This window comes from Catharus ustulatus, chromosome 2, assembly GCF_009819885.2.
Source record: "Catharus ustulatus isolate bCatUst1 chromosome 2, bCatUst1.pri.v2, whole genome shotgun sequence".
Taxonomy (NCBI): Eukaryota; Metazoa; Chordata; class Aves; order Passeriformes; family Turdidae; genus Catharus; species Catharus ustulatus.
The window spans coordinates 49,376,632-49,393,808 of NC_046222.1; the positions used below are offsets into that span (position 1 = coordinate 49,376,632).

General features: G+C 41.2%; 1 protein-coding gene across 1 annotated transcript in view; it reads right to left on the reverse strand.

The window, feature by feature from the left end:
- The window catches only part of LOC116992965 (mitochondrial intermediate peptidase), a 70,475-nt gene that overhangs the window by 40,505 nt on the left and 12,793 nt on the right, over positions 1–17,177 (reverse strand). The window contains exons 9-10 of the mRNA XM_033053131.2: positions 17,107–17,167; positions 15,514–15,566 (exon numbers count right to left, since the gene is read on the reverse strand). Coding sequence (XP_032909022.1) covers positions 15,514–15,566; positions 17,107–17,167 — 114 coding nt within the window. The remainder of the gene's footprint in view (positions 1–15,513; positions 15,567–17,106; positions 17,168–17,177) is intronic.

The following is a 17,177-nucleotide window of genomic DNA, read 5'->3' on the forward strand; positions in this document are numbered from 1 at the left end:
TCAGCCCAAAGGCCCTCAGTGAACATGTTTGGCTTTATTTTTCAAATATTGAAACCAAGTTACAGGCACAGTGCTTTGCAGTACCTCAATTTTCCCTATATTCAAACCTGGATATCAAATTCAATAGATGTTAACTATGATTTTCAGAAATGTGGTGAACGTGTAGCCCAAAGAGACTATGGCAACATGATGGGTGGCCAAGCAGTGGCTTTTGATACCCAAGAGGCCACTGGCACTCAAGTGCCTTTCCCATGCCAAGGCTGCATCATGTGACTGATCAGAAAAACAAGCTGGCTTTGGCTGTGGTGTATGCCAAATCCTCAGCTAGGGCAGGAAACCAGCTGATAAGCACTGCTGACTCTGCAGTCTTGCCTTTCACAGCAGCAACAGAAACACCAAGTAGACACGATCACCTCCCACACAAAAATCACACCTCAAGCTCTGGGGACACCCTTGAACCACACAGAAAATATCTTACAGCTGTGAGCCACCAGAATATTCTAGCATGTGACATGGATTTCAAACATGGCCAACATAGCTTCCTGAGCCTAACCTCAACCAACTGTGTCCAAGATGCTGTAGCACAGAAGATACTCATCGGAAGGAAGACATCATACATCTGCATGCAGTCATATAAACTGAGAATGAACAAAAAATTCAGAAAGTAGTTCAGAGATGCACTCTGTAAAAGGGTTTACACTCCCTTAGACTCTGACTCTAAAAAGTAAACACAGGTGTATCAAACAAATAAATGCTTTGCAAAATTACACCTTTCACAAGCTGACCAGCACCACAAAACACTTTTGAGACAACAGCAAAATCAGAACTGGAATCTGTTTGTAGTTGTGTATGCACCCCAAACATCAAAAAATATTCTTGCCTCATTTCACATGCAAAGCCCAAATGTTATTGTATACTATTTTCTAGGGTCTCAGGGTAAAGACTGTTTAACTCTAGACAAGCTAGACTACAATAGCTGGACACCAAAGATGCAAACCGTGCTGTTTTAAGACTTGTGATCAAAAGGCTTAGTTACAGACCAGTTGTGAAAGAACCAGCTAGTCCCTACCCACACACCAACCTTTCCTTCCTTCCCACCCCCACAGAGAAGACCTGAAAAAGAAGCCCACTGAGGATACTTCATTTGCCAAAGAGCTGTTTACAATTGCAGCTCTGAATCACTGATGGGCATCACTGACCTGTGAGGTACAGCAGGGTGGGGTTACCCCTCTAAGCCAGGATACGGTGAGGTACAAGATTTTGCTTATTTTCACAAATATAAAAAGCTAACACCAGTGTATTCCATTATATTTTAAACTATACTAGAACATAGAAAATAAAGCAGATTTTGCCTCTACCATACTGACACACTTTTTCAAGAACTTCGCGCTTAAATTCACACGCCACACTCTTCCATATGCACGTTTTCCTTCTTACTCAAAAAGCCATTACATCCAAGGAAATAAGCTTTATATAAATCACTTTAGATCAACTTAAAGATTGAAAGCAAGTCTCTAAAAGAAAGCAGAAGAGATGAGGTAATTTTCATATAAGCCACAGAAATTTGGAGTACAAAGGACACTGACTGACACACAGAGCTCCCCTTCCACCTCCAAGTACAGAATTGCAGGGTATGTGTTAAATATTCCCAGAATTTTTAAATCAGTAATTCTTAAGAATTGCAATGTTTTCAACAGTGGAGTTTTTTGGAAAGCTTTGGCAGGTACAGTAATTACACGAATACAAGCCGCACCAATTTGACCAAAATTTTGGTGGAAACCCGGAAGTGCGGCCAATATTCCGGGGTGGCTAATACATTAACAAAATTCTAAAAGCTGCCAACACGGAAGTGAGAGCCCGCGGCAGCCCCAAGCCAAGCTGGAGCCCGGCCGGCCCTGGCAGAGGTGGGAAAGCCTGGCAGAGGCGGGGTCAGCAGTGTGGGGGGCGGGCGGCAGAGCCTGGGCCAGCAGGGCGGGGCAGGGGGGGCGGCAGAGCCCGGGCCAGCAGGGCGGGGGAGCCCGGGAGAACTGGGGCTAGCAGTGCAGGGGAGCATGGCAGAAGCAGGAAGGCCGGCGGGTGGGGCTGCCTGGCAGCGGGGGAAGCCCAGCAGAATCGGGGCCAGCAGCGTGGGGGAGCCTGGCGGTGTGGGGGCCTGCAGTGCCGGCCAGGGCGAGGAAACGCGGCGGTGGTGCAGACGGGAGGGGGCGGCCGGCGAGCCCGCCGGCGGGGCTAGGGACCGCGGCGCGCCGCGGCCGGCGAGCCCGCCGGCGGGGCTAGCGAACGCGGCGCGCCACGGCCGGCGAGCCCGCCGGCGGGGCTAGCGAACGCGGCAGCGGGGCGGTGCTGACGGGAGAGGGGGGCCAGCGAGCCTGGCGGCGGCGGCAGTACCACCCAGCCAGCCCCGCCGAGCCGTGGCGCTGAGCTGGGCCACCCGGCCCCGTCGGCCACCATGAGCGGGCCGAGCCTTCCTGGCCCCGCCCCGAGCCAGTAAAGCCCGCTATGCCGCGATCCTGTTACTAATTGGCCAATTTGTGAAAGCTGCGCACGGATTCTCGCTACGAACGAAAGTGCGGCTAATATTCGGGGTGCGGCTTATCTATTGACAAAGACAGCAACATTGTCGAGGCACCGGGGGTGCGGCTTATAATCCGTGCGGCTTGTATTCGTGAAACTACTGTAAATCTCAGGTGTCTCCACACTTCAATAGAATTACCCAGTGATTGCCTTCTGCCCAGACTGTTACCACAAAACTTAAACGCAACACTAAGTGCTTCAGACCTCCTGACTCTGCTCTGAAGCTCTCCCTGCATACAGACTACAAGATCTGCTAAAATGACCCTTCTTTTGGCAGCAAATCATAACAACCTCCCTAACAGTTTAGAACTGTTTTTTGTCATCTCACTTTAAAATCTGGTACTATCATCCTACATGCCACTATGAATAGTAAGCTGAGTTTTTAATTTGCAATTCAAAGAATTGCTTCTTTAACTAATATCTGGGTACAAAAGTACTGTCTCAATACACACGACAGGCAAGCTCAAGTGGTTTCATTGCACAAGGGCTCTTTGCAGGGCTTTTTTGCTGAGTGTGTTTCAATCAGTCCTGCCAAAGCTACACTTTAGTGCAAAGCCTGCACATTCTCCTCCCCGCAGAAATCCAGTGTCATCTTTTGCCATTTCCTCCCTGCCCAGTCAGAGAAGGGAGATAGGGTATGAGGTGTTTCAAGAAAGAACCCATGTGCTACAGTACTACAAACATACTTCAGTAAATCAAAATTTAACACTACCAACAGCTCACATTGATAACAAAACATCCGATTTTCACAGCTACAGGAAATTAAAACCTGTAACTCCCAACAGTGAATTCAGCTGCAGGGTAAGAGAACATGAAAATAATAAATTAACAGCCCCCTTGACAACATTTCATGAAATTAGACAACTTTTACACAAGAAGTAAGAAAATCAAAAGATGTGTAGAGACTGCTCAAAATTTTCTAAGGAGCAGAATTTTTTTTGACGGACCAGCTAAGCCTGGAAACAATTTCCAAGTACATGAAAGACAAGAAAGTCACCAGGAGCATCAACACAGATTCACCAAAGGCAAGTCGTGCTTAAATAACCTGACAACCTTATATGATGAAATAACTGGCTGGCAGAAAAGGGAAGAGCAGTGCACGTCTCATCCCCTTGGACTTCAGTGAGCCCTTTGACACTGTCTCCCGTAAGATCCTCGCAGAGAAGTTGGCAATATATGGGTTGGATGAGCAGACAGAAAACTGAATGGCAGGGTCCAGAGGGATCCATCAGCACCACAATGGTTGCTTGGAGGCCAAGAACCAGCAGTGTGCTCCAGAGGTCAATACTGGGTCCAGTCCTGTCCAGTCGTTGGCAGATAACAACCAAATTGACATCCAATCTGGGAGGAGTGGCTGATATGTCAGAGGGTCTTGCTTCCATCCACTGGGACCTTTACAGTTTTACGATAAATGGGCAGACAGGAATTCAAGAAGTTCAAGAAGTCCTCCCCTGAACCTGGGAGAACAACCCCAGGCACCAATATGTGCTGGGGGACATCCAGACCCATCAAGAAAGGTGTTTTGCAGACAGGGGCCTGGGGGTCCTGGTGGACACCAAGTTAAACATGAGCCAGTGAGGGACCTTGCCACAAAGGTGGTGAATGGCGTCCTGGGTGCATTAGGAAAAGCATGGCCAGCAGACTGAGGAAGGTGATCCTTCTGCTCTACTCAGCACTGTGTCCAGTGCTGAAGTGCTGTGTCCAGTGCCTGGCTCATCAGGAAAAGAGAGATATGGCCACACTGTTCAGCCTGGAAAGAGAAGGTTCAGAGGGATCTTACAAAGGAGTATAAATTCCTGAAGGGAGGGTGCAAAGAGGACAGAGCCAGGCCCTTCTCAGTGCTGCCCAGTGACAGGACCAGAGCCAAGTGGCACAGAATAGAACATGACATGTTGCATCTTAACATCAGGAAACATTTTTTTTCCCAGTGACAATTAGCAAGCAGTGGCACAGGTTACCCTTAGAGGCTACAAAGTCTTGCAATTTGGAGATACTGAAAGCTGCCTGGACGTGATCCTGGACACTCAGCTCTAAGGGACCTTGCTTTACCAGGGGGTTGTAAGAGATGACCTCCAAAGAAAATTCCCAACCTCAACTATTTTGTGAAGATGTCATATGGAGCCTAGGACCAAGAGCACACAAGCTACAACATGAGATAGATTCCAGCTTTATCAGAGAAAGACAGTGTTTTATACTAATTGCAAAGGATTACCACATTCAGTTGAAATACTGGATTAATGTGTTTGCTGGAGGCAGGGAAAAAAACAACCTCTGAAACGAAGTTTAATTTCATTTCAGTCAAAAACACAGATAGGTACCAGCAGGAGAAAGCAATGGTATTTCTTAATGGATAGAACAGCTGACATTAATATATTGCAGGGAGGGACACCAATGCCTACTTCTCATTCTCAGCACTCCTAGAACATGCACAATGTCCCCATGACCCTACCCTAAGATGAAAAGGATGGGAAGAAGGCTTTCTGATAAATACTTTGTAGTATACTGTCATTGTCCAAAGTGGACAGAGTGGGTGGGGTGGTGGCAGGAAGTCATTCTGTAATAGTTTTGTCCTTTGAAAAAAGCATGATACTTATCCACCCTCCCAGAAAAACAGCAGTAACAGACTAATGCCTTAAGGCAGACTCCCCAGAGGAACTAGCCCCCTACTCTGGCTAATGTTTGAAGATGTCACAATCTTGACATTTTGAGTACAATGAGGTCCTGACTAAACAATCACTTTAATAGAAACTACACAAAGTTAAGGTCAGTCCCTTCTGGTAGAACATTGCCAGGATCAAACCTCTCCCACATTTAATGAAAGATGTGTGCTAATGTTCTTCTTTCCAATGGAAAATTGAAAAAAGTTTTGAAAAACAACATTTTTTTATGCACAAGGCCAAAACAAAAATGTTTCTGCTTCTGATCTCAATTGTCCATTTCTGCCTTGCCTATTACACCAGTGTGCAAAAAAAAAAAAAAAAAAAAAAAAAAAAAAAATCAAAGCTGAAGATACTGAAAAATCCTCAAATACCACTTAGTGTCTTATGCCACAGACCCAATACTTAACTTACTTTTGGACACACATGGAAGCAGTCAGCAGAGATTATTACACCTTGAGTTATCTGGCATCCATTGTTTGCTAGCCAGTGCAATGTCCTAGGAGTTATGGAGAAAGGGGTTAAAACCCATGGCATAGTGCAATTATCACAATTAGATGATAATACCAATAATACTCCAAAATGAGTACTGGGTACTGAAAAAGAAAAAGCTGCTCCACCAAAAAGTGTGTAATACATCTTCAAAAATCTTTGTCTAAATAGCAGTCTATACCCTCTAAGCAGTAATCATTCCAGACACCAAAACACAGATTCAATGTCCAAGTTTTGAATTTGGTCCTACCTCATACATGAACTCTATTTTCACAAATTAAGTACAACCAACTATAAGTGAAGAAAACCTAACCCCAAACATGCACTGAATCCAGGAAAACTTTCTCTTTGGGCTTACTTAAGAACAGCAATTAGTCAAAACCTCAGCTATCTGAAACTGATGTTCTAAAACCAAAACCTCAGTTCCTGGAATTATTATTGATAGATTATCTTGCCTTTCAGTGGCAAGAGCAAGCATATGACTGACTCTCTTCTGAGCCCCCACCTTCAAGATTTAATACTACTCACTGAAAAATAAAAGATGTAACACTAGGTAAGATTAGATGACAATGGAGAAAAGAAATGAAAAGATTTGAATCTTCCTCAAAAATATAAATACTCAATGAACAGAACAAGAAATGCTGAAATCTCTACTAGATCTCTAAAACTTAAATCTGGCATATGGGTGTGGGTAGAAACATATTTGGAACTATTTACAAAGTAGATGTACCCTTGTTGAAGATTCTTGTTTGATTTCAGACACTCAAATGGTAGCAGTCATTAGCAATTTCATTGTTTCCAGATGAAAAGGAAAAAAGCATCTGTTGGCTAGCAAATGATTACCCAATCTCAGTTAATGACAGTTCATCACGTTAGTGGAACTGCAAGAACACATTTCCCAGGCACAGTATTTTGGCATTCAAATTCATACCAATCTAAAAACATGATAGCTCAACTTTTTGGCACCAATGGGGACTGTGATTGTGACAGCAATCCAAACTTCTCTTCCCTCAGTCCTTTCAACAAAATTCTCATGCTTTTAAAGGATCTCAGGTTGTATCTTCAAAACACACTCTGACCCAGGCCAGATTTTGTAAAAGACCACATAAAACTTAAGAAGACTTCTCTCAATACACTCCTTTATACCATTTTTAATTGCCCATTAACAAAGACATAACTTGTCTGTGTAGGATGCAGAGCCTTTTTGAGGGTTGATCCAAGACTGTAAAATTAATTTCTCCTGAAGCTAAAGGGAAAACTCAAAGTTCCCCATCTTCTATCCCAGGTGTATGGTGCTTCTTTGATCCCCTTGTTTCAAACATGAAACCAAGTGTATTTGTAAATGCAGACCAAAGCTTCCCAACAAAACCCTATGAAAACCAAGGCATTCCTGCCTTGGCAAGGGGTTGGACAAGATTATCTCCAGAGGTCTCTTTCAACTCTTAACGATGTTGTGATTCTGGGATTCCACAGCACATTACTTTTCAATCAACAGAATGAAAGGACAACGATTTCAATAAATTAGCTGATACTGACTGATACATAAAAAGGAGAATTTCCAAAGTGCTTTAGCTTAGTCTGCCCTTGAAATGCTCACTAGTCAGAGCGAAGCTAACTTCATAATCTACATGTTAATAAATGCTGATGACCCTACTGTGCATATAATTATTTTTATTATACGTGTTAAAGCAGCAACCATTCTAAGAATGACTTTATGCACAATTTTCAAGCTGTTATCAATTGTGAGCTTGAATAGCTGTACAGCTTTGTGCCTTCTATTTAAAACAAATAATAAAAAATTGAAATAAAATTTCAAGAAGTAGCTGCTTTATTATGAGCACACTCCTTGGCAAGCTGCCTCCGCGTTCATTCAGACAAGTTACGATTTTATCTATAACAGGAAGTGCACTCAAGTATTTTTGGGAAAAGAAATCAGAAAGGAAATTATCATGACCCACATTGAACTACAGTAACAGGCAATCTGCTACCAGTAAAATTTCTGCTAAGAATTACTGATACTAGGAAGAAAGGTTAATGTTCTGGAGACAGACAGCATTTAGTGACAATAACTACTGCAAAAAAGAGCTGAAAGACAGGTTTTCTTGAATGCTGTAATTTGCAGCACCAGAAGAGCAGACAGACTCTTCAGCGAGGAGGATGATGCACGTGGCAGAGTAACACCACCACCAAAACATTGTACTGCTGTCTCCAAAGGCGGCAAACACATGGAAATGTAGTTATGGCATTTCCTAAGGAAGAAAAAGGATTCAGAGCAGCTAAGCAAGCCAGGGCAAGAACAAACACCCTGCCTGGATTCCTTTTTGCTTAAAATGTGAGTTCTGGGCCTTAGGATGCCTATGTCACCAGAGAAGAGCAGATACAAATATTACACTTTCAAGCTTCGTAAGGTACCAATTAGAAGTAACTAGCACAAGTCTAGAGCTCAGGTATGAGCTCTTGCTTCTTTCTGGAATTCAGGCTTCCCTGACTGGAATGCTGTATAGTTGAATCTCAGAAAGACGAAGAGCACAGTATTTTCTATGGGAATATGCCTTTGAAAATGTAGGCAAAAGAGATGGATCTCAGATGGTGTTAACTTGGCAGAGAACTATATACTCCAGTCAAAAAGATTTCTTACCATGTAACATTTCTTCTAGTGTATCTCAGGTAAAAATTACTGCGGGTATGGGTTAATTTTTGGTATTTGCAAGTAGCACTGCTACAAAAAGATTTTCCCAACTACCCTTGAACTTGAGCATAAAAATTTTCTTAAGCCATTATGTGAAACTTTAAGGATCTGAATGTAATTCTGGAAGAACAGGAAAAGGAAATATCAAAACCTCTATCCATTACAGACATAACCACACCCGTCAGAAAACACAATGATTAATCTAAAAGAAGACTTCCTGAAATCAAGAATTTTGTACATGCTTTGCTATTATTTTTTTTTAAGGTAGCTTTTAGTTTTGACGTAGGAAATATTGCATTTATGTTAAAAAAAAGTGGACACCAACACACACTCACCCTGCACAAATCAGTAGCACCATCAACAAATATATACATGAGCTCCTCTGCAGTGGAAAAGAGTATTTTCCTCTGTGCCAAACTTTCAGTTAAGCTGCTTTGACTTATGAAAGACAAAAATCAAGACTCAAAGAAGTCCCTTTTATTTGTTTCTCCTGTAGAAACTCTCATGCCTACATGTCAAAAACCATAAAAGACTGAGACACAAACTTGAACATAATAGGTTTGCTCTGTATTCATTTTGCATATTCCAGTAACTTAATTCCCTCTGAACATCTGATTTCAAATGCCAAAGCATTTGTATTTATAATAAAGCCCAGGAAAGAATGAAAATTTTCTCATATACTCTATGTCAGAATTTGAGCTCAGTAATTTCATGAAGAGAAATCTCAGTACCCTCCTAACAAAAGTAGACATATCAAAGAAAGCTGCAGTTCCTTTAATGTAAATTCCTGCTTTTTATTAAAGGATAAACTACATTTAAGAAATCCAGACACTTTACTTTCACAGTTTGCAGCACAGCAGTATTTTTAAGAGAAGCAAAGTAGCCAAACCCATTAAAAGAGCTATTATAAAAAAAGTTAACTGACACAATGAGGTTTGGTTATTCTTCAAGAACAGCAGGCTTCAAACAAAAAGGCTGTGCCCTTGTGAGAAACAAAGATGTAGTATGTGATTACAAATAATTATTTCTAAGCTTGTATGACTTCACTGAGTCTAAATAAAATGCAGACTCAAAATCACTTTAATTTTAAGCTGTATCTATGGAACAAGGCTAAGACTGTTTTGTGCAACATGACTTTTATCAATTCTATTAAGAATGCTTTTTATAAAATCGAACATTAGGGATATCTGTTCTTCACAACACAAGCATTCAGACTTTTTACAATTGCAAATTAGCTGCCAGGCAAAAATTCTTATCGGTGGCTCTTAAATGTAGTCCCTGCTATATCCTGACTTCTTTTGGGGTTTTTGTGAGAAAAATTATTATCCTGTTGACATTCACAAAAATACAGCAGATGAAGTTAACTATCTCTAATAAAACAGATCCTGTCAAAACTTTCAAAGAAACTTGAAAAGATCTTGTTAGTGAAGATAAAATGAGATGAACCCCTCAGGTTAACTTGAAGAGATCAAGACAAGGAAAACCCCTTCCAATTTTCATTACATGCCAGACTATGAAACTTAATTCTTTACCTAAAGGGAGACTCTTAACCATGATTTATAGAAGACTCTGAATTTCTTAAAAATAATAACAATAATAATAATTGAAAGCCTTTGTACTCTCATCAACCATAAAGTAGCACCTGTATTTCACATTTATTTTTTCTTTCTGCTAATTGTACTTCCTAGAATATTTTGGAGGAGGTCAAGGGGTAATTTGGAATATTGGTTTCAACACTGCATGCAATTTTCAGATTTGACTTTGTTTTCAAATCAACAATCTATTTGTTCTTCCACAATGTCTTGAATAATGAAATAATTCTTTAGAATTCTTGAAAGTTGAATTCTGCTACACAGCAATTCTTTTCAATAACTTTCAGGTTTCCCTCCAACAAGCTTAATTCACCAGCTTTAGTGACTGGTGAGTTGGAGTGGGCTTTCTATACCTACAATAGTTGATTTAACAGAAGGCATGCCCTCCCTTTCTTATAGTTTGTTACAGGACGTTCTTCTCTCTAAGAACTTTGCTTGAAAGATTTCCTAGTTACATTCTGCATTACTTTTCCACTTCAGCTTTCAAACTGAGCAGTGACAGTTTTCTCACATGTTCTGCAAACAGTCTGGGCTACTCTTCCACATGGCATTCCCTAGAGAGAACAGTCTTTCATAAAACTAAAAATAATTTTACAAAAAGCAGCCATAAACAAGTTTTTTTACTAGTAACTTGCAAACCTCAATATTAGTTGCAGCTTTTAGGAACTTGAGAAACATCCAGTCACATTTTCATACCTTGCTGCTGAACTGGGGAAAAAACACAGAAGTGGTGTCCACCTGAAGCCAGCAACCTATGTACAGTCCCAACAAGAAAGGAGGTGATTTATTCCTAATTTCTGCTAAGATGGTAGCCCAAGATTCTGCATCTGCCATGGTAGTCTCATTTTCCTACTCATCATGAAACTTATTTTTGCATTGATCTGTCATCCTCAAGGCTGATCTGACTTCCCTCTGCAGCCCTAAAGAAAGGGACTAGCACAGAGTCAGTACTCTACAAGCACATCACAGCTTCAAGTTGAATAAAATCTGGGACATTTTGGCAAAAGTCCTAACAGTGAATTATAGCCAGTAAAGTCAACCCAGCCTGACAAGAATCATAGGTTAAGGAAACAAGAGTCAATACCAAATACACAAAGTTCACTGCTGATGGTTCTCAAGAACAGTTCTGCACCTCTGTCAGAAGTGAGAAAGCCCTGCCAATCCCATCTTCAAGACAAATGGCTGACCTCAAAAAGTCTCTCACAGCCTTTTGGGGTGATTTTCTGTTGTTTTTTCTCTGATCCGGAAGAAGTCAGCAGGACTACCACATCTTTGCATGACGAGGGCCTTGAGAATTACAGAAGTAATGCAATTTAATTAATACTGGGGTACTTGTCTGCACTAAAATGCAACATTATTATTTTTATAATATACATATTAGACATCTTCTTACTTGTTAGATGCTGAAGCATGTTCTAGCATTCACTGGTTTATTACCCTGAGTCTGCCAAAATTTTTGAGGTTCTCCTAATTACTCTATCTTCTTTTAAGATACTACTACCATGAATTTCAGACTTATGTCTCCTGTTGCTCTTAAAAGTACATTTATACTGACATGTATTTTCCTTACCTCTTAAACTATAGCTACAAAAACATTACACAGTCTTCAGTGTAGGCTTAAAGCCAGAGAGGCTACATAACATAGTCTGGGAAAAAAAAAAAAAAAAGAGAAAAGTAAAATATCCTGTTCCCATCAATGGGAGGCTTACACTTTTGAAGTAGGATCAAGTTTCCAGGGAAAGGACTTGGTGAAAGCTGACAGAAACAAAATTGTTGCGGCCGGGCTTAGGCAGCACAACCGCAACTCTGTGGCTTGAGTCTGGAGCGCCTCCTGCTGTTCAAGTGACCGAACAGCAGCAAAGGTCCGTAACGCCGTGGAAAGCAGCGACAAAACCCAACCCGTGCGACAGCACTCAGCATCAAAACGCTACTGTCCAAACGCAGAAGGGCATCCTGCATCCTGCAGAAGTAAATATCTACCTCTTAAAACTAGTTATTAGAAATTTAGTGAAGGATTTGTTTCCTTAATCCTGTTACAGTAAAGACTAAATGTGTATTTAAAGACAAAATATAGAAATACATTTAAAATACTACAGCATGCTACAAATATAAAATAGACACATTAAAAATATGTCATGAGTTTCAGTGTCATTTGAGATGTAGCTGGTCAAAATCTGGAGGACTAAAGAGAATGGTTGAATAGGCCAAACTAAGAAACAGTAAACATTTTCCAGCAGACACGCTGTCCCATCTAATATTTCTTGCACCCCCTAGTGCTGAATGACTTAATCAAGAACTAAATCCCTGCCGTCTCTTTCTTTATACCTACATTTTTAAAGGTAATCTGCATTTTATGTACCTGACAATACCTGGGAAACTATGGGTGTGTACTTCAGCTGGAGCCACGGTGACAACAGTAGTCCAAAAGGAATACCCAAAAGCATACATTTGCTTCCCTTTCAACAAAAATGTTTCACTAAGCAGAAGAAAAGAGAAAATTCTAATATAAAAATCCACCATGCAAACTACTACTGAGTCCCAAAACATGAGAGACAAATACATAAGCCATGCTCTGTGCACAGCACTACTACAAATATAACCATGGCATTTCTGTTAAAGACCTAAAGCTAAAAGTAAATTTCTTCCAAAAGAAAGAAATCCTTGGAGAACAAAAAAAATATAATAGACTAAACAAAGAACAAGAGAAATGCATGACAGTTAAGTGCATCTTCTTTGAAAACATATTTTGTAATTCCAAGATGAAAAAATGCCAAATAAAATAGAAGTAGAAAATAACTTATTGAGCTTATAAATAAAAAAATATTTTAAAAAATTATTTCAAACATTTTCCCATTAAAAAAAACAACCAACCAAGGAAAACAACATCACTTTTCCTTAGATGAATAATTTAATATTAGAAGATAATTGTCTCAGTTAGGAAGAGAATAACAACAAATAGCCAAAAGTCAAACTCCAGCCAAGCACAAAGGTTTGTGTGACAGATACAGTTCTCATCTTCCAGTTACAAAAGTCCTGACCCGAACATACCATACCACCCACAGAGCATTCAAGAAGGGATGTGGTCAAACAAGGTAAGTACAAATACAAGATAAAGGATAGGAGAATCCCATTTGGGTAACAGGGCATTTAGGGCACAGATATGACAAGGTACATTCCCATCCCCTGGTTGTTATATGAATACAGTAATTTCACGATTACAAGCCGCACTGAGTATAAGCCGCACTTCGGGGTGTCGGTAACGTTAAGGTCTTTGTCCATATATAAGACACACCGGACTGTAAGTTGCACTTTTGCTCACAGTGAGGATTCGTGTGCAACTTTCACAAAGTTGCCAAATAATAACAGAATCGCGGGAACGCGGGGTTTACTGGCTCGGTCCTGCTCAGGGTGACCACCAGGGAGCGGCCCCAGCCCCGCTCGCCGCTGCCGCCAGGAAGCGGGAGAGCGGCGTGTCCGGCCGGTGCCGCCGGGAAGAGGGAGAGGGGCGTGCCTGACCAGTGCTGCCGGGAAGAGGGAGAGGGGTGTGCCCAGCTGCTGCTGCTGGGAGGAGGGAGAGGGGCGTCCCTGACTGCTGCCACTGGGAGGAGGGAGAGGGGCTTGCCTGGTCAGTGCCGCCAGGAGGAGCGGAAGAGGTGCGTCCCTGGCCAGTGCTGCTGGGAGAAGGGAGAGGGGCGTGCCTGGCCAGTGCCACCGTCGTGCCTCCCGGGGCCAGGCAGTGCTGTCGCTGTGCCGCCACTGCCCCACTGCCCGGGGCCGCTGCTGGCTCGGACTTCCAGGTTGGGAAATTTCCAAAATTTGTTCATATATAAGCCGCTCCTGAATGTACGCTGCACTTCCGGTTTGGGAGCAAAATTTTAGTCAAAATGGTGCGGCTTATAATTGTGAAATTACTGTACTCTGACTCCTGCCTAGTTTCACTCATAAAGCACAGTCCTTGACACTATGCAGGGGAGAAGTGAGTTTTAATTTTCAGAGCTGATTACCCACTATCCAGTACCCTGTTAAAACACCCACAATATTAGTAGAACAAATGTAAAGCCTTGTTCAGTCAGTCAGATCAAACACTTTTTCCAAAGACAACTATCCAGAAAACAGGACTGTGAAAGAGCCACACTCTTGTGTTAAAGCAAAGCAGCTCTCCAACACAATGGAGAACTACTCTTTTTTCCCCAGTCTTGTATGTGCTCGTATACCTGCCAGAAACAAATAGTCCTGCCCAAGCTGGAGGGAGATAAACATTGGGCCCCAATCCTGCATTGTAATCAGGGAGGTCCTACATAGACTTAGGAGACTCTTCAAGATACAACTTCAAGACTTGGTGCCTGAATATAAAAAAATAGTAAAGATACACTGCCAATGTGTATGTCTGTTTTACCTGCAGCTCTCCTTCACAATGTCACCATGTAATCCTTAAAATAACTTAATTGGGTCTCTTACAAACTCCCCCAAGGAGAGGAAAAATTTTTTTTCAAATGCCAAAAAGAGCAAAATAATCTACTTGTGAGCATCAGCAACTCAATTATGAGATTGTTAGCTTCACGAGAAGATCTAAGAAGGACAGTAAGACTAAGGACAATCAGCATCAGAAGACACTCCTCCAAGAGAAGTAACAACCACAGTGCCTTCTACACCTAATGCTCTGAATTAGTGCTATGGCACACACCAATGCTGAAAACAACCAGGCCAGCTGCTGGCAATCTTTCTATGCCATGTCTATACTACCACAGCTTTCTGATCCAGAGTAAACTACAATTTTAATCAGATACATCCAGTCTATTTGTTTAAAAACAAAAAAAACCTGTAAATCTGTAGTGAAGAAAGATTTTTTTTCTAAACCCCCTTGTGAGAGCAGCACAACTTTCAATTATCTTTTCCAACAGAAACCTAAAACGTTTCACTGCTGCTGATCTAATAAAGGCAACATGCAGGGCTTACATCTTTCAGAGCTGACATCTCATTATGTGCAAAGGTCCCATGAACTATTTAAGTCTGTGTAAAGGATTTATTTCACAGCCTTTGCAAGAGAGATAAGAATGAATTCTATCTATAAGCAGTAAAGATTCAGTGAAGAAGTTTCTATTTCAAGTCTGCAGAATAGGATGAAGTTGCACATTTGGTAAGAAGCACAATGAAGTTAAAATATGAAGAGCAGTCGAACTGTATTCAGTATTCAAAATTTTTTTTTAAACAGTACTACAGCCCAGCTAAGAACTAAAACCAATGCAGGAAATCTTCTATCTGTTCTGAAACTGCTTCATCCTCTTTTATCTTCAAAGAGGGCCAATACTCTGCAAAACAACACAGGAGCAAAAAACTTCTACAGGCATTCCATCAGTAACTAAAAAACAATGCTCCCACCAGATAATATTTTTTTTTTCATATTGAGGTATATCTTCAAAGAAAGAAATCCTGTTTATATTGAGGACTTGCTTTGTCTTTATTGCAAGGACACTCATTTACATTACAATCAGGAACATAAGGAGCTTACCTCTCAGCACGAAGAACTCCACTGTAGTAGGGGTGATCCCACGGCATCAGCATCTGAAAAAGAATTCCAGCTTATAATTACAATAATGGACAACAAGTGAATCCAAAGTAAAAGTTTGTTTCATTTGAGTATTTCAGCAGTTTCAGCAAGTCACAGAATTTTAAAACATAATGGGAAATAGTTCGGGCTCAAACCAAAAATAGCATCATACATCATAACCTGAAAACATTTTTAGCATTTCTTGAAGATTGGTCTTCTTATTCAATTATATGATAGGAGTTCATACCAGATTTCAAGAAATACACTCAGTTCAAATAAAAAGATAAACCTAGATATGTACAGCATTAAGATACATCCAATGTAGTATACAAACTGGACTTGAATCTAACCTAAAGTACAGTCTTTATTTTTCAAGAGAGTCAATTAATTCAAAGCAAAGTGATACTCCCTTCTGCTACTTTATGTTTTGGTTATGCCAGTATCACTTCATATAAAACAGTTCTCTCAAACTCAATATTTGGTTTTGAAACAGCAGCTTAGTAGCCAGAAAGCATTTGAAGCCAGAAGAGAGACTGTTTCTAGTTCTACAACATCTTGTACACTAAAGTACTAGTAATTTCACGATTATAAGCCACACTGAGTATAAGCCGCACTTCTGGGTGCCAGCAACCTTTCGTTCTTTGTCCATACATAAGCCGTACCTGATTATACGCCGCACGTTACAATACAGAGTGTGATAAAAGGTATCTGTTCTATCACCATCTGTTGAGGGTGGGAGCAGTGATCCTTATCTCCACAGGAGATGTTCTGCTAATGGGCCATCCATTGAAACCAGGCAGGTCACTGTTCTATCTTTTCACAACACATCCTTCCTGCAGAGAGTCATTTTCTGCTAATGGCCATTGAGTCCCACTGTGTGACTGATAAAATTACTTCATCCCATTGGAAGTTGCTCCAGCCAGGGGGAAGAGCCCAACATTTCGTACCAAGATAAAACAGAGGGTTTGGGACACTAAGGGAGCCCCTTTCTCCACTGGACTCCAGAGGAAAACCAGATTTTTCCACATCACCACTGGACCTCCGGAGGGAAACTGCACCTTCTGCAGGAGCACTGCTCCAACTGAATCACATCTGTCACTGCAGGAGGATGCAGCCACCATTTAATGGGACTGCTACCAACACCCTGCCTGACGGGGTGTCAGGTTGTACTCTGACTTTGCCAGGGTTTGGAGTTTGTTTCTTTGTAGTACTGTATTTCTATTTCAATTTCCCTAGAAAAGAACAGTTATTCCTAACTCCCATATCTTTGCCTGAAAGCCCCTTGATTTCAAAATTATAATAATTTGGAAATAGGGGGTTTACATTCTCCATTTCAAAGAGAAGTTCCTGCCTTTCTCAGCAGACACCTGTCCTCCAAACTAAAACAGCAACTTTCCGTTCTTTGTCCATATGAAATCCGTGCCTGATTATAAGCCATACTTCTGGGTTCGGACCAAAATTTTACTCAAAATGGTGCGGCTCATAATTGTGAAATTACTATAACTGTAGAACATTACCTTATACTATATTTTTAAAAGAAACAAAACAACTTACTGAATTGTGGGGGTTGAGCTTCGTTTTCATCTTTGTCATCATTTCAAAGTCTTTTTGAGTTCTGAAAAATA